Source organism: Lucilia cuprina, chromosome 5 (genome assembly GCF_022045245.1).
Source record: "Lucilia cuprina isolate Lc7/37 chromosome 5, ASM2204524v1, whole genome shotgun sequence".
Classification (NCBI taxonomy): domain Eukaryota; kingdom Metazoa; phylum Arthropoda; class Insecta; order Diptera; family Calliphoridae; genus Lucilia; species Lucilia cuprina.
This window is the reverse complement of record NC_060953.1, coordinates 36678993-36705541: the sequence shown is the minus strand read 5'-3', so window position 1 is coordinate 36705541 and position 26549 is coordinate 36678993. Positions and strand designations below refer to the sequence as shown.

The 26549-nt window shown below is 28.6% G+C and overlaps 1 protein-coding gene across 1 annotated transcript; it reads right to left on the bottom strand.

Moving 5' to 3' along the window:
- Positions 1–2515: 2515 nt before the first annotated feature.
- Positions 2516–17834, bottom strand: LOC111683295 (putative sodium-dependent multivitamin transporter). The gene is made up of 8 exons (XM_023445349.2): positions 17381–17834; positions 5343–6059; positions 5134–5282; positions 4915–5076; positions 4170–4285; positions 3742–4101; positions 3218–3679; positions 2516–3153 (listed from the first exon to the last, which is right to left on the bottom strand). Exons 2-8 carry the CDS (start codon positions 5857–5859, stop codon positions 2868–2870), a joined length of 2052 nt encoding a protein of 683 aa, XP_023301117.2. The 5' UTR covers positions 5860–6059; positions 17381–17834; the 3' UTR covers positions 2516–2867.
- Between the last annotated feature and the right edge of the window lie 8715 nt (positions 17835–26549).

The window sequence follows — 26549 nt, the reverse complement described above, 5'->3', positions numbered from 1 at the left end:
TAACAAAAATTATTTGTTCTAGGAAATTAATTAAAATACCTATTCCGAAAATCTTCTTGATGTTTATATCAATATATATAATTTTTTTAAAATTTTGAACAAAAAATGCAATTCAAAATATACGTTTTTTGCATTAAGTTCTCCCAAATACTCAAATTCGTTACGTTTTATTGTAGTCCAAAATTTGTGTACTTATCTACATATATCTATAAATTTTCACAATGTCTTCCTGTGTATCTGGAAAGAACTATAAGTTATCTTTTTTAATGTTGGCAAAGTGCCACGCGCATATTCAATAAGTATTAAAAGTCGCATATCTCAGAAACTAAAAGAGTTAGAGTTCTCAACTTTGACATCCATAAGAATATTTTTGGAAAAAATGTGCGGAATGGCTATAATGGGCGTAGCACTTCCTTATGAAGAAATTATAAAATCGGTATATCTGAAAAAATATAACAGATAGAGTCCTCAAATTTTGCGAATACACTTTAGTGACAATAAGATTATTTAAGGGAAACAGCGGGCGGACTAGAAGTAGGAGGCGTTGCACCTCCCATATGAATTAAATACACAAATTCACTTATCTGGTAAACTGTTAGTGTGAGAATCTTAAAAGTTTGCACGAAGAACTTTAACATCCATGCAAACATTTTGTGTAATAAATTGGCGGACAACCAATGGGTAGTCCTGAACATTTTTGAGGAAAAGTAGCGGACTTTCATTTGGGAGACTTGGAGCCCCCATATGAATTAAATAGAAAAATTAGTTTCTCTGTGAAACTATTACAGCGAGAATCTTCAAATTTTACATAAAGAATTTTGACACTCAAGTGAACATTCAGAAAATAACGGGCGGACTTTCAATGGGGGTCTTGGTACCTCCCATATGAATTAAATGCAAAATTTCATTTATCTGGGACAAACTAATAGAACTAGATTCTTAAAATTTTGCACAAAGAACCTTAATATTCATCTAAACATTTTGAAGAAGAAAGGATGGACTTTCATCTGGGGGGGGGGGGGGGGGGGGGGGGGGGGGGGGGGGGGGTGTACTTGCTTGGCATCCCCAATATGTAAACATTGGGGAGTACTAACGGGACGTTCTCGTCTCAGATACTATCAATTCATTCTGTGGATAACAAGAGGAAACCTCGGAACATATCTTATGCAACTGCCTCACATTAGGGTCTCTCTCACCAACTAAACCAGTTACCTTCATGCGTGAACTAAAACTTGTATGGTGAACCAATGGGCTTCACAAATATATCGTAGAGCTTTATGCCCCTTCAATTTTATCTAATAATTTCTTTATAAATACCATTTTAGTGTTAAAATTCCACATTAAGAATTTCTATATAAACCTTTATCTCTTTCACATATTTTGTAAGGATCGGTCCATAATTATCGTAATTGGTAGTCCGAAATACGGATCCATTTTAATTGACAAGATTTATAGACCTACTACGATAAGTTGAACATGATCCAAGCCGCTTATATAAGATCCAATTTCAAAAATGACATAACCGCAAAAATGTCATAACCAAGTTCTATTGAAACCTTTTTCCCATATACTTAACTCCTCTTACAGAAATCAGTTTATAGTTAATAAATAATTTCAAACGTTTTGCATTATTATAGAGAGCTTGGTTCATTATTGAAATAGTATCTTATTGAAGGTCACATTCTGAAAAAATCTTGTATTTATATTAATCTAATGATTAAAGACCATATATAGGACCAACTTACGAAATTTAATTTATATATATATACGACATACGTCTTTACTTGTTGATTTTTAAAAGTTTTTAAAACGAACGTCTTTTTGTTCATCTAGTGGTACCACCTAGACCTTAAGCAGAATATATAGATTGGTCTACTAAATGTATTACATTTATCAGAAGTAAGTTCTAAATGGCAGCTCCGATCGGTGGTATGACCTAGCCAAGAGGTAATCAAGATTAAGTTTTTAAAATGTACCCCATACTTTGATTCTTAATATCGCCTCCACATAAACATTTGTTAGGCACTTTATCTAACAGACTGTAAAATTGAAATCTATTTTATATTTATGGACTTTAAGAGTATAGAATCTTGAACTTACAACTTTTTGCAATACCCTACCTTATAAAGGCACGCCACCAAAATGAATTTTGTTTATACAATAACTATACAGTAGAGCCAGTAGGGTGAATAAAAAAAGGTCGGTCCGTTAATGTTGTCCTAGAAGATATAATACAAGCTAGGGCAACTCGGCAACGGTAGTATGCTGATTTTGTAAACATATTAAGAATTTTTAGAAAAGTTAATATAAAGATTTAAGAAATTTAACTTAGGTTTTAACAAGCTAATCATATCTTAGAGAGATTAATAATAGAAATATACACAAAACATGTTCAGTAAATACTTTTATTTCGTTATATATTTGCATGCATTTAATATATAGGGATATTTTTTAATATTTTTATTACATTGTCTTTTTTTAATAAAATTGCATTTTTTAAAAAAAAAATATCGTTTACAAAATAATAAAGAAATTTTAACAAACATTAAAATTAGACTATTATAGAGAGTTTATATTCATAAAATTAAATACTGGTGCATTAGTAGACTTAAAAACTAAAAATTAAGTTTTAGTGTATCACTGCTGTGGGCCATACAGACCACTAAAATAATTTTGAACTAGAACTAGTGGAATGACTAAGGACTAAGAGGTAATTTGTACAAATAATGTAAAAAGGAAAATAAATATTCCAAAAAGTTATATCTACTACTTTTCCGATAGATACAACTATATAATATATATTTGTATATATTGGAATAATATAAAGTTTAAATGTAAAATACTTTGGGTTAAGAATCAGTTAGTTGTTATTCATCATCTAAACGTATGGCATGATTGACATGACCACAATCTTCGGAGGGCTTTATATCCACAGAAATAGCCGCAATTGTTGGAGCAATTATATCATTTACTTTCATATTAGTATCGGTGTTCAGATTAATGTTATTGGCATTTTGTACAGAAGTAATTTTGAAAACACGACGTCTTTGTACGATATTGATTATGACCGATATGATTAGACCCAAAAACATGGTAAGCAAACAACCGATCATGGAATACCACATATAGCTGAGTCTAAATATGGGCCAAGATCTAAAACCGGAATAAAAATGTTAATAACTTACTATGATTAGAAAATATAACAATAAAAACTTACGTAAAACCCGTCACTTCTTCCTCCACAATAGTTTCCATGAAAACAGAACCCAAAGTTTGGGTAGCATTTACAGCACAATCACAATTTTCCACTGAAACTGGTAAAGATACTGGTTCAACATTGGCTATTTGAGCTACCACACCTATAAAGATGACTATGATCAAAGAGATAATGCCACCGTAAAAGGCTCCCTTGGTATTGGCTCTTTTGAAAGCAATACCCAAAGAAAACAAGCCCAAGGTAACGCCACCTATTAGACCATTCAAAGTAAGTGTGGCCTGTAAAACACCACCCAAACGTTCCACAATGAAAACTAAACCAAAAGAGAATATCCCAAAACCCAAAGACATCCATTTGGCATAAAGAGCACCTTTATCGGCAGAAATTTTTATATTCATGCCATTCACCAATAAATCCTCACAAGTAACAGCCGACAACGAATTCAAAGCCGAAGCCACAGTTCTAAAAACATAATTTTAAATTATATAAAATTCCACAAAATGTTTATATAACCAACAACTTACCCCAAACTTGCAGCAAAAATACCCGCCACAAATATGCCAGCAATTGAGTAAATATGTTCATAAGTATTTATTATATAAAATGGCAACAATTGATCAGTGGCAGTTATGCGTCCTGCTGTCAAAGGATCACAGTCGGCATAATGATTGAAAACCATTAAACCGGTATAGAAGTTAAGTAGGAACACGACCACCAAACCCAATATGGCAAAACCTAAAGCTATTTTAGCCAATCTTAAAGATTTCAAAGACATACATTTCTGCACCGAAGCTTGATTGGTGCAAAAGAGAGAGGTCCAATAGAAAAAGCCTCCAATAACCACAGACCAGACTGTGTGGCGTGTAGTGGGATCAAAATTGAAACTGTAATATTAAGAAATTTTGCTTTTTAAGTCTCAGAAACATTGAAAATGGTTTTTAATAATACTTACTTGAAAAATTCCAAACGCTCTCGGTCGGCAGCAGTATTAAATATCTCTACAGGTGAACCACTGTAGAAGCAGCCTAGTCCAACAACCAGAACTAAAGAGATTGCCAAAACAACAGCCTATAATGGAATAAAGGAAAATATGAAATCTCAAAAATATTTTAATAAAATATAGAGCTAAACTGGAGACGAACTAGATCTCAACTAAAACTGAAGTAGAAATGAACTAGAACTGAAATAGAACTGAAATAGAACTGAACTACAACTAGAACTAAACTAGAACTGAACTAGCACTAATATGGAACTGAAATAGAACTAAACTAAAACTAGAACCAGAACTGAAATAGAACTGAACTAGAACTGAACTAGAACTGAACTAGAACTGAACTAGAACTGAACTAGAACTGAACTAGAACTGAACTAGAACTGAACTAGAACTGAACTAAAACTGAACTAGAACTGAACTAGAACTGAACTAGAACTGAACTAGAACTGAACTAGCACTTAACTAGAACTGAACTAGAACTAAACTAGAACTGAACTAGAACTAAACTAGAACTGAACTAGAACTCAACTATAACTGAAATAGAACTAGAACTGAACTAGCACTAAACCGGAACTGGACTAGAACTGAACTAACACTAAACTGGAACTGGGCTAGAACTGAACTAGCACTAAACTGGAACTGGACTAGAACATAACTGAAGGAGAACTTAACTAGAACTAAACTAAAACTCAGTTTCTCTTACCTGAAAAGTATCGGCAATAACGACAGCTTTCATGCCTCCTTGAGATGAATAGAATACACATACAACATAAATTAAAATCACAGCTATTTTTGTATTCAAACCCGTGGCCTTTGACAATGCTATAGCGGGCGCTAAAACAGCCACCGCGGTATAGAAACACATCTGAAAATTTTGTTAACAAATTAAAAATACATATGATTATTAATACAATAAACATACCTGTATCACATACAATACAGCGCCAAGGACACGAATTTCCTTGCCAAAACGTATACCCAAATATTCATAACAACTGGTCAATTCCATTTTGAAATAAATCGGATAAAAGATTTTAACAGCTACGGGTATAACAAAGACCATAGGGATAACTGAAAAAAATATTTTTTTAATTTAAATCTCATTTAAATCATTATCATCTCTTATCTTACCTATCAAAACAAATTGTGTACCCTGGAAGTACATTTCCGAGGGATTACCCAACAATTCAATGGCCGTTATAAAACTAGTAGTCAAACTAAGTGTCACTGGGAATATGCTCATTTCCGAGCCTAATAAAAATTCATTCGAGGAACTGCCCGATTTCTTAAAGAAACCATAGAAGATGCCAATACCCAATGATATAACCAACATGGCCAATAAAACAGTGTAATCATAAGGTGAAAAGACGGCTTTATGGGAGGGATTATTGCACTCTTCCAATGTTTGATCGGCTACAGGATCCTGAAATGATTTCAGCAATATCGAGGCGGCCAATTTGTAATCAGAATTTTCCTGGGAACCATCTTCCCCACGTACAATTAAATATTCGGGAATATTATGAGGAGGATCAGTAGTAGTTTCATAAGTTTTGGGTACAGTGGTGGCCGGAAAAGCCAAACAGCTAACAGTATGAGCCAAAGCGCATAAAAACAATAGTTTCAATATGGCAATCATAACGGCAGACATTTTTGTTTTAAGTTTTTTAAATTAAATAATTAAAAAGTACAAAATTTTGGAATTTTGTTTAACGATTTGTGCTGTGGTTGTGTCTGTGTATTTTTAACCCTTTTTTCAATAGAATTTTATAAGGGGGCGAATTATTTACATTTCCTTTAAAACGTTCTAATGCGTAGTAAAGTTCCAGTTAATACCAAAAGTTCAATAAGCTGCAAAGATAACAAACAATTGAAAAATGTTATTAATTTTGTTTTATTACTTTTAATAAATTAATTGTTTTTATTTTCCTCAAAAAAAATAAAAAATTAAGAACACAAATGGCATTGCTGTTCGGGATATTAGCTCTGAAGTTGTTTTTATGTTTTTGAATTTTTTTAATTGGTGTCTCATTAATTAATTAAAACTATGGGTGTCTTATAAGTACACATACATATATACTTTTAAGTATAATATATTTTAGAGACCACAAAACCAATGAAATTGTTCAAGTTCAATAATATTTCCTTAATATTTTGTTATTATTATTTTTCGCTTCTTTATGTAAGTCAATGATCTTCAATTAAAAAAGTGTCATTGAGAAAATTTTTAGCAATGAATTCATTAAAAAAAGACAAATAATTATTACAAAAATATCGAAATAAATAAAATTGTTTGCCATAAATTTATATGAGAAAATAGAAATAGTAATTAATTAAAATTGGATTAATGTGTAAATAAATAACAATATCGTTAAAAATATTTATACTGTAAACATTTTTTATTTATTTATTTATTTATTTTTTTATTTATTTATTTATTTTTAATAGGAAATACGATTTTAAGGATCTGTATCTGTTTTTTGAGAATTTCGTTTTTAATTAATAATAATTTTAATGTGTTATTAAATTTCGCATATTTGAACATTTGCTAATTAAAATTTAATAGATTTTATTTAATAAATATTTTTAATTTCACAGAGGAATTTATATAGACATCGCCTTTTTAAAACATTTCATTTCGATCTAAAAAAAGAATATTACCGTATATTGCTTCTTCAGGAAAACTAATACACAGCAAAAATAAAACGAAGCGTTTCAAGAGAATAACATTTATCACCACTTCAAAATTCTGTAAAAGTGATGTTTATTGCGAACTGTACTAGAATTGAACTAAAACTGAACTAGCACTGAATTCTAGTTCAGTACTAATTCAGCTCTAGTTCAGTTCTGTTCAATTCTAGTTCTAGTTCAGTTGTAGTTCAGTTCTAGTTCAGTTCTAGTTCAGTTCTAGTTCAGTTCTAGTTCAGTTCTAGTTCAGTTCTAGTTCAGTTCTAGTTCAGTTCTAGTTCAGTTCTAGTTCAGTTCTAGTTCAGTTCTAGTTCATTTCTAGTTCATTTCTAGTTCAGTTCTAGTCCAGTTAAGTTCTAGTTCAGTTCTAGTTTAGTTCTAGAACTAGAACTGAACAAGGAGTAAACAGGAACAGAACTAAAACTAGAAATGTATTTAAAGGGCTAATGATAGTGCGTAACATAATTATTCTACAGGAAGAGGTAAGTTATGAAACTCAGTAGTAGAAAAGCAAGGTACGATGTGCACCTTTAGTTCCACTAAAAAAGGAAACCAAAGGTCTGAAACATTCCTATCGATTTATGACTTTTATGTGATTTAAATAGCAACATTTTTTTTGTTATTAATATTAACCAAATTAAATCAATTTTCCCGTATTCCTGTTTTAAAACAATTTTCATAATATGAATTTTAATATAAAGAAACTTTGAAATCGTTTAGTTGGGTACTGTCCCAAAATTTTAAGAATGTTTTCATATTTATAATTGATCTAATAAATCGATATTATTTAATTTCAGGAAAAATTTCTTTATTAAGTTGTTTATACGCCTTTTTTATAATTCATAAATACATTAAATATTCAAAATATTTGAAATTAATTAAAAACATTTAAAAAAAAATAAAAAAATACAATAATTAAAAGTGATTATTCATACAGAATGATGATGATTTTGATATTTTCTTATAAAGTGTATCAAAATATTTGAAAACCATTAAATATCTGTATCAATCAAGCGTGAACTGGATCGAATTAGCTCATGCAAATTTCTCTAAATGTCATCATAATTAATTAGTAGAAAAAAATCTTTAAAAAACTATAAAAAATTGTATATTTAATTACTACTTCCAACTAGAAGTAGAATAAATATTTTTGCATATTTTTTTGCAAACTTTGAGTTAAAAAAAACAAGTTAGCCTGACAATTAATGTGGCCAATAAGTAAGAGATAAGCTGTCTTTCTATAGTATTACCAAAGTCAAACATTCATTTTGAAAAAATCTTTAAAATTTTGAATATATGCCAGCAACTACTTCTATATGGGATGGTTGGTTGGTTGGTTGATATCCATTGAATAAAAATCAAACGCAAACGAAAAAAACAATAACAAATTTACAAGAAAGCAAATTTATCTGGTTTATAGCAGAAACTGCCAGACATACTGGCACGAGCCAGTATAAAAGCGGAAAGATACACATGCAATCATACATGCATACATACATACATACATACGTATGTACATCAAATCGGCAAAGTTTTACACTAACAAAATATTCTCCTAATAATATGAATAATAATAAAAAAAAATACACATTCATAAAAATTTTATTGAATAAACTTCATTTCGAACAAGTACTCAGTACGTACTTATGAATACAACAATAACGTTTGGTCCGAATACATTTAAGCAAAGAAATGTAACGTTTGTTAGACAACTGCAGCGTCAGATCGTTTACACAAGTTCAGTCATCATTATGATCATTATTATTAAGATGATTAAGTTTATATTGGAAATATCCCAGCAGTTCGACAAAGAGTCAATGCATACGAAAAAGACAGTAGTTTTCACTAATAGTCAACCACCTGGATAATCGTAGTTCGATTGTTTTGGGTCATTCGTCACGAATGTACCCTTTGTAATCGAGAATGAAGACGGTCGTCACTTTAGTGTCCCCTTTTGTAAGCGGGAGCGGAGACAGTCGTCTCTTAACTGTCCTCAAGTAACCTAGAGATTATACTCTTAAAAGTTGTTTTTTGTTGTACTTCCGAAAGTAGTTATTTTACCCATCTTTTGGAGAAATGATTATTTTTTTCTACTAATATGCCACCATCTGGTTGACTCAAATTTATAACTTTTGGGTCAATCGTCACATTATTATCCCATAGTATTCTGGAGAGTAGACACTTGAAATTTTTAAATTTTAGTTCCAATAATATCTTACCACCTGGCTGACTCGAATTCGTATGTTTTTGGTCTTGCGTCACAAATAAACTCTTTCTAATCGAGAATGAAGACAGCGTTCTCTTTACTGTCTCTTTGTGGGGTGTAGAGTGACGATTGACTTCCTCGTAGGACAAGCCCATGTTAAAATGGTCGGTCACCTGTGTAGGCAGGTGGCTAGGGGCCACCACAAGTGGTAGGTTAAGTGGTCAGTTCGGGGCTGTCCTGTCGAACTGCTGGGTATTATTAAGATGGTTAAATTTATATTGGAAATTTTATTTAAGATTCATACAGATACATACACACATCCGCCACTACTAATAGTCAGTCATTATTTAAATGAGTATAAGCGATCGATTGGTTAAACACCTTTAGCGGTTTATTTTAAATACCTAACGCCTTTTAATTACTTTAAAAGTTAATCATTAGCTACTTAAAGCTGCATAGTAAGTAATCTGTTAAATTAACATAAAAATGTAAAGGCCCTTTATACACAATTCGAGCGACATGCGACATTTAGAGATTTATGTAATTTTACAAGAATGTTTGAATAGTTGTAATTGCCCTCAAACACAGTGGTGATAATCGCGTGATGGCACTTTAAGCTCAAGATCAACTTAGTTCACTAACTGTTGGTTTATTACCTTGGAATTTTTTTGATTGTTAAAGAGCACGAGAATTGTGTGTTTAGAAAACAATAAATTAAAATAATTTCCAATATTATAAACAAAAACAAATTGATTTTTACCATCATGCAAAAATATTGTAATCTTAGATAGAATGTCATGATCAAGTGCTACAATGGACCATCTAAATAAACACAACATTAGCTTCCAGAGAGAAGTGCCAGCAATAAAGAAATGCGAAAATTGGGGCCAGCTGGGCTTAACAGATTTACCGACAGCCAGAGGGTAATTAGGGCAATATCAGGTGATAAAGTTAAATCTAAAACCGTATAGAATTGGAAGATAACTCTTAATGAATACTTTTTGAGAGATAAGGTTAAAATCAACAAAAAATCGATTATAGAAGCATTGAAGGAAGTGAACTCGAGGGAGTTAAACTGACGAACGCAAAACTATTTTACGTAACGGGGGCAGAATTAAAAATATGGTTCAAAGAATCACATAAGGCCTCTAGAAATAAGGAAATATTGGCTAGAACCACAATGACCATATTGGGAGATCTTAACGAGAGCAGAACAAGAAGCCTCCACAAAATGAATATGATGGTACATAGTATTTCGGTAACGACTTTATCTTTGTCAATTTCAGGCTTTCGCAGAAATTAGATCCAAATATTTTGGGAGTGATAAGTTTGTTTTAAAAATTCTACAGAATTAAATCTAAGAAACTGAGTTTCTGAGCTTCGGACGATAATACACAGTGGAAAAAATATACACGCCTGCTACCAATCTGACACCAAAGTGTTTATAATTTTTCAATGAAATCCGTTATTATTGTCAGACAAACAATAGATTTGACAACAGATGTTATTGAAAAATTATAAAAAATTTTATGTCAATTTAGTACCAGGCGGGTATATTCCTTCTTTTCCTCTGTGTACATATAGTGAATACTATTTTCCACAAAAAGGAGACCGATAGTGGCCAGGATGCATTTCTTCGGATAGAATGATGTAGATTTCTACATCATTCTATCAATCTAACCTAAGTTTTTCATTACAAAGATTTCGCTTTCATTTGATGGAAGCTGACCATTGTAAAAAATCTTAACAGATGTTAGGGTCCGTATTTTCAGTTTAAAATAAAGGAAGAAACTTTACTTAAGTTTTAAAATTTTTAAATGTAAGCCCCGCACTTTTTTAAATGTCGAGAAATTTCTCAAGGACCCATCATGTTTTCAATGGAAATAAGATCGGAAATATCTAGATAATGTTAAAATTAAACAAAAACGAAAAATGTCAGTCTTATTACACAATTCTTTCGGAAAATTTTTAATACCGATACTCGTAGAACTATATTAAAACCATTATAGTTTCTAGAGGAAAAGATATTTCTCTATTTTAGATGATTTCTTAAAAGAATAACAAAAATCAAATGGACATAATAGAGGTTATAACGAGATCAAAGGACATAAAAAAGATCATATGACAAAAGCAAAAACGATCGGAGCAACGAAACGGCACAACTACACAAAGTGGAATCAGACCAATCACTGGTCGATAATTTCTGGTTCATTCAAAAAATCTTTCTTGGTGAGAAGCGTACAACATTCGAGTGAAGGATTAAACCATAATTGATTGTTAACATCTCAGTATTATTTTAACTTTTAAAACTTTTTAGAAAATAATAATGAAAACTTATCGCCTGTAGTTTGGCGTCAACATTGTAAAGAAAGGTACTAGGAAGATGTTCAGTAATTTCTTAATTATATTTTTTTTTTAAGTATAAAAACGGAAGTTAATTTAATATCATTACATTTGCTTAATACTTTTATTCTTAGTTATTTATAAATTCTGTGGTCAAAAGATTTAACAATAAATATGATAAAATTGAAAAAAAAAACGCTTGCAAATATTAAGAGATATAGACAACATTCACTATTGACAACAATCCGTGATCTCAACGTTTGTTAACATTTAGACAACAAATGTGTATAAAATTTAGATTTCGACAAGGAATTGTTGTAATGTTGATAACGCAACGTTGTCAATATTACATAATGTTATTTCGTACGTATGTATATACTTTGAAAACGGATGTCATTGAAAAATTATTAACACTTTGGTGTCAATTTAGTACCAGGTGTGTGTATTTTTCCCCCTTCTTTGTAAAAGAAACTTTTTCTATACTTTTAGGGTATTATATGAAAGTTTAAGATCTTTTAAAATCTTCATTTTTGTCCCTAGTGATCGCATTCGTTTTTTCTTAATTTTGCCAACAAACAATTTACAAAACAATTGTAATATTGAGACACTTTCTTCTTGGTTCTTTAGTTGTCAACGACTTGCTTCCAGACGCCAGTTTGTTTTATGTCCAATATTAATTTACATTGATTAATTTTATATTGTTGTTGATTGTTTTGTATGGACATTTTTCTTTGTTGTGGAATTTAATTTTGTTTGTATATTTTTAATAAAAATTCAATAAGTAGAGGAAAATTTCGAAATAAATACTTAAAAAAAGTAGAAAAATCTTATGCAAAGGCATTAGTTTGAGCATGTGAAATAGGTTCAAAATAAGAACTCATTGGTTTTAATCAATAACCACTCAACACTCTTACAAATGTATTTAATTAAGAATATCTGTTAGTATTTTAGTAAACGAATAAACACTAAAAAAGAAAGTTACCTAGTCCGCACAAAAACACAAATTAATCATTATTATTTAAACACACAAACAAAGTCCATTGCCAAATATTAATAGATATTGCTAAATCTTAACAAATAGCTTTAATAAATCCTAATAATTTCCACTCTATTTATAACACGATTTTATTCTTTAAATGACAAAAGATATCCAATATATATGGCCCTGTCTATTTTGTCAATAAATTAACATATATTTTTATTTAGCAAATTTTTGTTAATAAAATTTGTTTAGTATAAACAAAATTTTGTCGTATTTTTAGTACAAAAAATTAATAAAATTAGCTGACATTTATAAAATAAATTTTTTAGTTAAAAAAATAACAAATTTATAATTAAAGCTTAAATTAAAATTTTATTCATTTATATATCTTGACATATAAAGAAAGAAATATCCAGACCAATTACTTATTTATCTTTAATTTATTCTATTAGATCAAATACAAATAAATATAAAATGTTTTTTCCATTTTATTAAACGCTCAAACAAAAAGACAAATATTAAACCGATTTTTGATTATAGACTAAATTATAGACTAGACAAAAGTCCAAACTAAAGACTAGACATTAGGCCACAATATAGATTAGACAATAGTTCAGACTAAAACCCAGACTATCGAGTAAACCATAGTCCAGGTCATAGACTAGACTGCAGTCCAGTTTATACAACATACTACTTTCCAGCCTATGAACTAGTATACAAACTATTGATTATAGATAAGACTACGACCCAAACTACAGATAGTCCAGACTAAAGATTGTACTATAGTCCAAACTACATATTAAACAATTCCGCTAAATATTAAACTATAGTCCAAACTGTAGACGACACAATATAGATTCGACTACATTCCACACTATAGCATCTACTATAGTCTAGTCCAGAACATTGATTAGACTACATGCAAGACTAGACTATAGACAAAAATATATTCCCGACTATAAACAAAATATAGTTCAGACTATAGACTATATAGTTTAGTCCAGAATATAAACTTTTTATATACCCGACTATAAACTACACTATTGTCATAACTATAGACAATAGTCCCTTATATAGACTAGATTATAACCCAAAATAGACTTTAAAGTAAATAATAATCGAGTCTACATTACACCGCACATCAAAGGCTACAGTTTATATTATTGACTAGACTATTGTCCAGACATTAGACTACACTACTGTCCAGCTATTAGACTATAGTCCCAACTAAAGAATATAATACCGACCAGACTATAGACTAGACATTAAGCTAACCTATAGACCAGACTGCAGATTAGACTATAATCCAGAATATAATATACAAAGTCGAGACTATAGATTAGCATGTAGTTCCTACTATAAACTAGATTATATTTTAGACTAGAATCGAGAACTATAGCACTATAGTGGAGACCAAATTAGATGTTAATAGCACATAGTTCAGACCATACACTAGACTACAGTTTAGACTATTACCCCCTTATTCACAAACGATATTTTTATTTTATAAATAGTTTATAAATTAGATCTTGTGTGGAAATTTTTTTATAAACCTTTAATAAATAAGAAATTTTGTTTGTGAATAAGGGGGTTAGTCTATAGTCCCGACTTAAAAATATATAATATAGACCAGACTAGGAACTAAACTATAGTCCAGAGCATAAACAAGAATTTAGTCCAGACAGTGTACAAGTCCATCCCGTTGAATAGTCCAGACTATAAACCAGACTATACACTAGACTATAGTGCAGATTAAAGAATATACAATGGGTCAGACTATAAAATAGACTATGGTCCAGACTATAGCATGGATGTATGTAGTGATGACTTTAATACTGACTATATTGTAGTCCAGACTATGGTATAAACTTTACTGCAGACTATAGCGCTCTTATAAATTTTAGCCAATTTGACTCAAATTACTATTGTTACAGTTTTGACATGCAAATCTTCAAAAATAATTAACACATTATTTTTTGCCAAAAAAAAAATTACAATAATTTTAACAAATATATACATATTTTTTTAGATAAAGATTTGTGAAATTAATTTGTTGGCGCAAACACCTTTTTGTTATACTGATCAATATTTAATTAAAAATTAGCATTAATTAACATTTAAATATTAATAGGCAAAACTTAATGCCTTAATTTAAGTTAAGTTATGTGCAAAGTAAATAATTTAATTATTTTAAAATCTAGCAAATATTTTACTTATAAAGAAATTTAAATATTTAAAGAAAAATAAGTAAATATTTTGTTAAAATGTTTATATGTATTCTGTCAAATAAAATAACATGTAACGAAAGTAATGATAATCTTATTACAATATAATTATTAAAAATTAATTTGTTGCTAACAAAAAAAATTAAAAATAAATAGTTATATTTTCGTGACGATTGTATTTTTATAATATAATAACTACATAGTATCAATAATTAAATTTAATAGCAAAAATTTTAAATAGTAACTTAAACTAAATAACATAATATTTTTTATTATTTATTTAGTAAAAAAAACTATACATTTTTTTTAATTTAAAAATAAGATTTGTAATAAACAAATAAGTAAAAATAAGCAAAATTCGCCCTTAAGAAAATATTTCTTAAAATTGGTTTTAAATTAAAAGTTAATTTTACTTAAATCATGCTTTAACTTTTACGTTTGTATTTCAAGTACATTGGTAAAGTACAAAGGTTTCTGTTACTTCTGAATTGGGTCAAAATAAAATATCACAAATGTGGTTTATTTAAGAAATAATTTTATATAATTTAGTCTTGTATTTCTTTCTATTTTGCACTTTTTTTTAGCCATAACAAGATTTGACACAATTTGAGTTATATATCATAGAGTAAATGAAACTTTTTGTAATAATTTATTTAAGTTAAACAAAGTAAAAAATTGAATAATAGTACTTCATGAATATAAGTCAAAATTTTGACAACCTGTTGCCTCGAGCGATATAGTAATAAATGTCAATTTCTCAATTTTAGTTATGATAAATCGTTTTAAACGGCGATTAATAACAAATTATTAAATTTACTATAAAATTGTGAAAAAACGTATAAGACAAGAACAATAAATTTTAATGCACTGATAGTGCTCATTTTGGGACGATATCTTACATTCCAAAAAATTATAGCTCAGACTATAATTATTTTGTAGAGCAGACTAGATGTTATAGTCCAGACTATAAAATAGGCCACAGTCCAGAACATAAACTAATCTATAATACAGGCTATAGAATTCTCTAGTGTTCAGAGTATAGAATGGTCTATGGTCCAGACTATAGAATAGCTTATAGTCCACACTGTAAAGAGGCTATGGAATAGTTTATAGTTCAGACTATAAAATAGAATATGGTCCAGACTATAGTAAAGACTATATAATAGTCCATAGCCCAGACTATATAATATTTTACAGTCCAGACTATAAAATAGTATATAGTTCAGACTTCAGAATAGCCTATAGTAAAGATTATGGAACAGTCTATAGTTCAGAGTATAGAATAGTCTAAAGTAGTAAAAGTCCAGATTATAGAATAGTCTATAGTCTGAACTAGTATTCTATAGTCTGGTCTATAGACTATTCTAAAAACTGGACTACATAAAATACTTTATAGCGCAGACCTTAGTCTATGGTCTAGACTATAGAATAGTATATAGTGTAGATTATAGAATAGTCTATAGTACAGACTATACAATTGTGTATGGTCCAGACTAAAGATTAGTCTATGGTCCAAACTATAGAATAGTCTATAGTCTAAACTATAGAATAGTCTATGTTCCAAACTATAGAATAGTCTATAGTCCAGCCTATAGAATGGTCTATAGTCCAGACTATAGAATGGTCTATAGTCCAGACTTTGGAATAGTCTATAGTCCAGACTATAGAATAGTCTATGGTCTAGACTATAGAACAGTCTATGGTCCAGATTATAGAATAGTCTATAGTCCAGACTAGAGACTATACGATAAACTAGCCTATAGTCCAGACTATAGTCCAGATTATAGACTAGTTTCTAGTCCAGACTAAAGCATAGTCCAGAATATGCACTAGTTTAGAATATAGACTAGACTATAATGTATAATATAGACTAAATTACACACTACATACTATATTCTAGACCAAAGACTATAGTCCAGACTGTACTATAGTCTAGAATATACCATAATGCAGACTATAGACTAGTCTATAGTCCAGACTTAAGAATATAGAGTATAATATAGTCCAAACTATTGAATACATAATAGTCCGGACTATAAAATTGATTATAATCCAGACTACATACTAGACTATAGTTTTTGAAAGCTACGTTACTCAATATTCTGTAAACACTGCTGTGCACCTGGCCATTCGAAGATAATCGACAATGAAAGAGCAAATTTCTAAAAAGGAGACATTTTCTTTTTAATTGATTAGCTTTCGGTGGAATTTTTATTAAATATCTTGGAAGAAATGTTATTTCAGATATTTAATCGCTCAGAACACCTTATTCGAAAATTGTAATAAACTACATGCAGGGTGCATTCGATATGTGACTTAATTGAATTCTTCTCTTCTTATATTTCTGACTATGGATCTTATTAAAGGTCTGAAAATAGCCCAAGTATCACTACGGATCGGATATAACATACATTCTAAGTTAAAACTAATAATCTAACATCCAGGAAACTGGATTTCTGAAAATTTAAAATGATAAGCATATCCACCTATCGCATAAGCTATCGGAAATATCTATATCCCAAAAAGCTTTAACAAAATAAAATCTACAGTAAAAATATCACCAGATTTTGCATATATATCCAAAAAGTTTAATTCAGAAAAAAAGTTAAAATCAATAAAAAAATATTCTTACTAAATAAATTACTATTAAAGGTAGACAGACTTTCTCTTAAATGTTTCTTTAATAACAGAAATTCGTAAAAAGTTAATAAACATTTATAAAACTTACCGTCTTGAAAACACCTTTTTCTGTGCCAGTATTGCTTCTTAACCAAAAATGTTCTGAATTGTATTTGCAGTATTGTGCCGCGATTATTCCGGTATTTCATTAACGTGAATAAAATTAAATAATTTAAAATTAAACAAAATCTATTAAAAGAAAATTGTTTAGTTGTAGTTTGTAGTATTTTTTAAGTCCTTGTTAAAAACAAAAGGACATTTTTATTAAAAGTTTATTTTAAAATGATTCAATAATAGTTTAGTTAGTTTTCAAATCAACATCAAAAAATACTGTTGCATTATTCCTTTTCTTTATTATTTCAAATTTAAATACTCCAATGCACACACACTCTGCTACACATTTGTTTTCATATAACTTTTGTTTATTAAATAAATTAATTAATAAATTTGTTTTTATTAAAGAAAATTTCAACCGTTTCTTTTTTTAACCATTCGATCGTATTGACAATTTGCGAATAAATGTTTGAATTTATTGTAGATGTTCGGTTTATATATGAAGCTCAGCTTCATTATTTTACGGCGTTTTATTTCGTTCTTTTTACTCTACTCTTAAATCATCGTATCTCATGGATACGGACGATACATGTCGGTAAAAACTAGAGAAATACGGTTTTCTCAATAAAAGATATATACACACACACGCATACACGACGAAGCTGTTCAACGACGATCACTAAGAAAAGTTATTAATAACACGATCATGTTGCTTGTGTTTTTCCTAACAAGAAAAAGTGTTTAGTGAAAAAATACAAGAAGCTAAGTTTTAAGATTTTAGTGATCAGAGCAAATAATAATAGATATGTACAGTGGTTACTCGGCTTAACGAAAGATATAATATCAAGTCCATACGTAAAAACAAAAATCCTTTCAAGCGAATACAAAGTTTTCTATGTTTGATTTGTTAAATCCTAAATTCGTTAAACTGAGTATTCGTTAAACCGCTAAACGACTGTACTAAGATTTTGCCGTTTTTTTTTATTAAATTTTAAATAAATTTATCATTTAGCAAACAATTTTGTCAGCATTTTGCATTTGTATTTAAAATCATCACAAATTACCTTTTTAAGGTTAATAACCATCAAAAAAAATTAAAATAATAACAAGACACATGCCTAAAACAGCCAAAAATCTGATGAATGAGATTTTGATCATTCTTTTTTTTGTCCCTATCATAGGTAAAAGCTTAGACGTCACTGATGTTTTGCCATAAAAAATCTAAAGTTCATTTGCCTGGCGAATTGTTGTCTACTAAAATCACGTGCAGACGGACCAATAAACAAGTTTATTTTTTTCCTGGAAATTGAATCATAATTTGTATTATTTTGCATCTATGATATAATTTAAAAAATTAATTAAATATTGCAACTGAAACAAAAAAATATATACATATAATGGTTTTTATTATTCGGGATTATTTGTTTGTCTAAATGATCTCATTTAATGTTACCCTTCATCTTCTTCTGCGCTTGTGTAGATGTAACGCCCAAATATATTGCCAAATATATATACATCTTACAGCATCCAATTGGGTCAGAATCACTTTCTGTGCTGATTTAACTACATATGTATTGCCGAATACACTATCCTTTTAGGTGACGTCTATAGTCTATCCATAGTCCAAAGTCTAGTCTATAGTCTAGTTTATAGTCTAGTCTATAGTGTAGTCTATAGTCTAGTCTATAGTCTAGTCTATAGTCTAGTCTATAGTCTTGTCTATAGTCTAGTCTATAGTCTAGTCTATAGTCTAGTCTATAGTCTAGTCTATAGTCTTGTCTATAGTCTAGTCTATAGTCTAGTCTATAGTCTAGTCTATAGTCTACTTAGTCTATAATCTAGTGTATAGTCTAGTCTAAAGTTAAGTCTAGTTTATAGTCTAGTCTAAAGTTTAAACTATAGTATAGTATATAATCTAATTGCAGTTTGGGCTAGGGTGTAGTCTACAGTCTAGTCTAACAATTTTGTAAATTTCTCATATAAATTTGCATAGTTTTAAGAAATGTAATTAATTTTTCTATAGCTCTCTGTTTCTCTCAAACATTTAATTAATTTACTTTCTAAAAGTTGACATCACTTGATCACTGATCAAAAAATTAGAAGACGGAAGTTAAAGTGGGCAGTTTTTGCTACAAATGCCAAAAAATACGCCAAAATGACTAAAAGTTTTAACAGAATAACTAAATTTTCTATATTGTCTAAAGAATTTATAAAATTGAGTAAGATAATTTATTTAATTTATTTTACTTTTACATCTAAATACAACGTTTATATAATACAATTTCTTAATTTTTTTTACAATAAAACACCCAATATTGTTACTTATTTCTCACTATTTGTCTGATTTTGGTCATTTAGAAAATTGCCAAAGAATTTCTCTACATCTACCGCCCAAAAATGTTGCTATAAATTGTATTTTTTAATTGAAAACAATTAATTATTAAAGGAAAAATTGTTTTTTAATTAATTGTTTTTAAAAATAAATGTTTAGAAAGAATTATTTTCTTTGTTAAATATTTGATTAATTTATGTTTTTTATCATGAAAAATCTAGAATCCTGAGTAATAAAAATATATATATTTTTTGCTAAATTGTTATATTTAAGTTTTGACATTGTAAAGAAATTAATTGTTGTAAATATTTGTTGTAGTTGAGGGCGTTAACGGAAATTTTAAATTTAAATTATGACTTCCTGTCAATATGCTATTTGACATATCGATAGTTATGTGTATGTAGATCAAAATGTGTTTTTTTTCACAAAATGCGCATTTTAAATAAAATCTGTTTAATATTGATCCGGACTCATTTTCTAAAGTTTCATTTTTCTATTTTTATTCTGCTCCATAGCTTTTAAATCAGCTGTAGCTTTAGTAAATATAACAATTCTTAATAAATTTCATGATGTTAACAGACATAATAAACAAATTTCTTTAAATATACACATTTTCTTGTGATAATGTTATAAACAAATAATAACAAAAATACACTAAATTTTGGAGTTTTTTTTTATTTTGTGATAATAAATTTATTAGTTAGTTCTTCAATACGTCAGAGAAATTGACATTTATATATAACATAAAAAATGTATTCTATAATTTCAAAATGGTCTGAGTCATATTTTAGCCATTTTTTTAAGGATATTAAATAAATTTTGTATCTAGATACCCACAGTATTTGGTATCTGGAAGGAGAGATATCTGAAATTCAATAATTCTATCAGTTATGCTTTCGGGATGTTTCCTATATCAATTCTGTCGAAAGCCCAGCAACAAGCACAAGCCTGACCTTTCTTAAGACGCGAAAGTTGTTCCTCAACTCAGACCTGAATTACAACTGAAATTTGTTTTATTTTAGTTTATTCTTATTAAGACAAAACTAAATACAACTCTGATCAGCTGCTGATGGGTCAAACGTTGAAAGTTGCTGAACTTTTTGCGGCAGACGCGTTACAAACAACAGTGTGTAACTTCCCAGCTAGCATTTGGTAGATTGTGGGATGATTTATCTGTAAACTGAGTCATGTTTGACTCCTTGTGATGATCTAAAAGTTATTAATAAGTTAAGCACTTAAAAAATGAATCGAAAATTATACCGATATATGATTGAAAATTTAATATTTGAAAAACAATAACAAAATGTATCGCAATCATAAATTGATCATCCTGGTGTTTAAAATATGATGGTATTAAAAACTTATTTTGTGGTCATATTTCAAGCAGTTGGAAGATGTTAAATTGTTCCTTATGTAATTGTTTTTGTTTGTAATAAAATTGTACACTTAAAAATGCCTCAAAAATGAGTCGAAACTGATTAGAAATGGTGCTCAGAAAAGACTCTTTTGGAGGAGTTAGCAAAACATTTTGTGTGGCCTAAAATGAGTTGATATAATTCTCATTTCATTTATAAAATTAATGTAGAGGGTACCTTTTACTTCCGACGAATGTATCTTTTATGATCAGAAATTGAGAACATATATGATCATTTTAATCGTGCAGAAGAGTCATTAATGACTGGAATGTGATCAAAAATTACAAAAACGCTAGCTGGGTTGTTAAATGAAAATACATTATAACTTTCGGAAAATTGGACTAAAAGAAGTAATAAATGGGACAAAGCGACGAAAAAGTGCAAAATTTTGTGCATAAAAGCTTATTTTTGGCTACTTTGCTAATACATTTCAGAAATACGTGTTAGCAAAGTAGGAAATAATCATGTGGGTAATTCAAACTTAACGGTTAAAAACGGTTGTGTAGTTTAGCTACTTTTTCGGAAAGGTTTTCTGAATTATATATTTTGATTGTAGATTTTAATTTCGATATATTAACATGGAAAGTAAAAAGCTAAGTCAATATTGATTTATATATTTAATATTATAAATCATTTAAAATCCTGGGCAACGCCGGGTGCAAAAAGCTAATCGTATATATTTTTAATATGCATTTATCAAGTTTAATAAAATTAAACGAGTTAAATTTTGAAAATATAAATAAAAGAAATTACGCTTTATAAGCGTAGCATGAAGTTAATGCATGAACCTTTATGAGCAGGATGCAAAGAATGTATGACAAGCACGAAATGCTTTGTCGCAAAGCAGTGTACACTTAATATTTAAGTGTACACTTGTCGCAAAGTATATCACATATAGACTTCCAGCTTAAAAGTCCTATGATTTTTATTTTTTTGTGCAAAGTATGATGAAAACAGCTGTTTTTCTTTCTCCTTTGTTTTTACGTAAAAATACATCCCTGATCAAAAGCAACTTGCTTGTTTATTGAATTATTTCAAAATATGAATAGAGTTATACGACTGGTTTCATTACATATTGCACAAATAATATGTTCTGTCAAAATTGGACAATTTCATCCATTCTCTTCTACACAAAGTCTTGACACACCCTATTATTTCTGTGCTCGTATAAAGTGGTCTTTAATCGTAAATATTACTTAATTATGATATTAGCATAAAATTTGACACGAATATGTCAGGTATATATACAAATATACCTGACATGTCATAGTGACACGTACACTAATGGACGTACCATTAAATGGTAAATAACTCATGAAATTATAACAAGTAATAGTGCCGTATTCACCTACGCTGAATTTACATATAATATAGTTACATATTTATTAGAATTATGCTGAACTTTATAATCGTTTGTCAATAATACTTAATCCGATACTAATTATCAGAATAGGGTTTGTATTATGGATCAATCTCTATAGAGTTTAAAAAAAGAGATTTGTATTTAAAAAAAATCCTTTTTATCGAATAGAGGATGGGATTAATTATGAACCGATCCACATAAAATGGTTGTAGACCAGGCGCGGATCCACGGGGAAGACAGAAATTCCCTCCCCCCCCAAAACCGAAAAATTTTCATACAAAATATACAAATGAGGAAAAAGCAAAATAAGTAAAAAAACAAATGTTGCGCCTAAAACACTGGAACTGTATACGCAGCTGATGTAAACCTTATATAAAACCTTGGATCCAATATAGAGCGATTATTATAAAATTTGTCAGAGAGATTTGTGGCTATACTGATATAGCAAGTTATGTGCGTTTAAAGCCTATTCTAAACAGGACCTTATATGGGAGTATGGTTAATTATAAACGGATCCTTATAAAATTACGTACGATTTAAGTTTCTTAATAACATGATTTTATCGAATTTTACTTTTATACAAGTTACGAGCTTTAAAGACATTTTATGAAAAGTTCTTAAAATGGGATTAGGCTTAAATATGAACCGATCCTTATATACTTAAATGGATAGTTATTTGTCCAGGTATTGTGCAAATATGAATATCTCTAACTCTGGACCTAGATATTTAAGAGGAATGGATAAAACGTCATACTGAGGATTAGAATGTAATTGGTATAAGTATAATCCAATTACAAATACAAATATCTATCTAACATCCAACTAGACCCCAAATTTTGTGGTATTCTCACATAGGTAATGGCATGTTCTAAACAGTGTCTCCCAAACTGTTGTTACATGTAACTATAAAACTTCTAAAAATATCTTTTGAATAGTACACAGAAAAAATTATCGGTAGTTTATTTTCAATTAACATGTTTTAGTTTTCTTTATTTTTTATTTAAACAAATTTTTATTTGTCTTAATTATCTCGTTTATTTGAAACTGTTTAAAACTTAAGTGTAAAATTTTGATTAAATTTTTAATTAATTCAATTAATTTTTTAATTGATTGAAAAAATTTTTCTGGCCTTCTTTTCTATTTTAGATTTATTTTTAATATTTTATTTTGAATTTTTGTGCTAGCAATTTTTATAATTCTTAAATAGTCAATAAAATTGTAGGCATATAATATTTAAGTTTCTTGACAATTTATGAAAAACTTTATATGTTAAATTGTGACAATAAAGTGATAATTTTTGTAAATGCTGAACGCATTGTTAAAGGTCTAGTATTCCTTTAACGTTGTGTGTAATCGATTAATAATTTGATTGTTTTAATCACCTTCTTAATTGATTTTTAAAAAATTCTCTATCAAACAGTTTAATTTATTTGATTAATAAATTAATAAAATATCAATTTCATATTTATTAAATATTTAACTTATACAATTAATGAATTAATCAATGTTAAATCTTGTTTCAATTATTGACATTAATTGTTCTGATTAATTCGTTATTTGGAAAAAAAATATATATTTTTATTTTTTTACAAATTTGGTAATTGATATCATCATTTTGGTTATAGGTGCAAAACTTGCTTGATACAATTATTTTGATAATTAAAACTGAATTTTAGTTTTTTCTGTGTATATATAAAAAAGATTTCAATATTTTTTCAAACAAAATGACTTCCTGCTGTTCTGAAATTGTATCATTCTTTTTTATAATTTGTGAAACACTGGTTTAAAGTTGATTAACATTTCTAAATACTGGTTTAATACAAAAAAGTATATAAATCATAGGCGCCATTAAAAAAATCAAAAAAACATTAAAATATCTGAGCCAATTCGAATGAATGCAATATCTATAGCAAAATGATATTTCTTTGCTTAAAATTATACAAAATATAAATTTTTACGATCATTTTAATTATAAATTTATTGATATTTAATTTAAATGGCAAAAATTTCTAACTGCGTTGCAATTTCTTTAAGGAATTTCACATTAAAATATATTACAAATGAAAGTAAATAAAAATTGTTATAAATTAATTAATAAAAATTCAAAGAAGTATATAGAATTTTTGAAATTTTTAACAAAAAAATTTGTAACAAAATGTTTTTCCGATATTTTTTAATTAATATTCCAAACTTTCTTTGAATTAAAATCCTACATAAATTATTCTTAATTTTTTCTGAATATTTTAATTAATTGCAAAAATTATTATAATTTAACACCTTGTTCTTTCTATAATGAAGGCTATTAAATACTATTAATAAATAATTTATATGATTAATTTGTTTAACACAACAAAAACTATTGAAAATATTTTGTTTATTGTTATTCTAATTTATGGATCATCCTAAGGTTGAATTTTTCTCTTCTTTTAAACTTTTTTTTAAACAATAAATGTTAATATTTAATATGTTTAGAAATGAGACATCAAATTTGAATGTTAAAACAATAATAATAAAACAAATCTGATCTAATATAATATAATACAAATCGTTATCACGTTTTTGGCATGTTTATGGGTAACGAAGCCGAACATATGATGATATTAAATATGATTATTAACTAATAAATATCAGTAGATAAGTGTGTACATTTAAATAAGTTTTTTATTATGAATCAGAGTTTCTAAAACGGTTCAATGTTATGGTAATAGAAGTGTAAACAGATATTGTAAAAGAATCAGTTGAAAATAGCGTTAAGTTTTTCATTATCCAAGTTTCATTATCAAGTTTTACATTATCCCCTTAGGGCGGGTTTTTTCAGTAAACAGTAACGTTACTTATTATCTTAGTTTAACTGAGCGTTATTGGCCAATTAAACTTAAGTTATAAGTGAGAAAACACAATTAACAAAAGCAATAAAACAATGATTTCGGAAGAACAAAAACTTATTATTTTAAGTAAATTGCAATTTTCTGATTTGTTTTGTTTTATTTATTATTGTTTTAAATGTTTATTTAAGATTTTCCAACATTTTTTATTTTACAAAAGTATTATTTGCAAAAAACAGCTGTTTATGTTTTTAAGTGAAAAGTTGGCAATACTAACAATGTTAACTGAAGTTAAATCTGAATAACTGAAAAACACAATCATCGGTGAAAGTCCGCTTAAATTTGTTCCGAGTTTAATTGTTTATAAACTATTAACCGCCCTTAATAGTTTATAAACAGTTTTTTATATCGTAAATCACTTTAGTGGGGAGAGAATTGTGATTAGGTTGGCAACACCAAACAAAAATGGTCCTACATTCAACTTAATGAGATTTATTAAATCCATTAATTTCGATTATATTACAATATGTGCAATAGGCCCATTATTTTAAATGAGCTGTACGAGCGACCCTTATAATTGGCCCGTTTTAGTTTAAACAAAAATGCAAATCTTGATTTGTTCTTTTTTCAATTATATTGTAAAGTATGGTGGCTAACGGACCATAACCATAAAGTTGGTTACATATCGGATTCAAGCTCCATATAAAAAAATACTTTAACGCTCATGTTTAGAAATACATCGCTTCCAAAGTATTTGCATCCTAAAACGGTTCCAGTATTTTACAATATTTTATACCATATACTTTACGTTCGTAACATTCCTCCAGTTCAATTTGCTGAAGTTGTGTGAGTCGGTCCATATGACTCTAAGTACTTTATTTTCACGATCCCAACAATCGTTCTATTATTTCTGCTTTTAATAGCAACTAAATTGAATCTTTCATTATCAATCATTCCCAAGAAGTCTGGTGACCTATCATATGGATTTTATCACTAAAAGATAATTCGGTTATGGCTTTCTTAAAGCGGGTTTTTGAGTTCAAATAACAATTAATAATCCCATTAGTTAATCTAATGATGTAAATCCTTTTTGGTGTTTTTGAGTACAATATTAAACTTCGCGGTGTTGCCATACAACAGAAAACGTCATTGTTTGTTATCAAAGCAATGTATGTTTTATAAAAAAGAAGAAGACAAACAATTGCAAATGTAATACGCAAATTTATGAA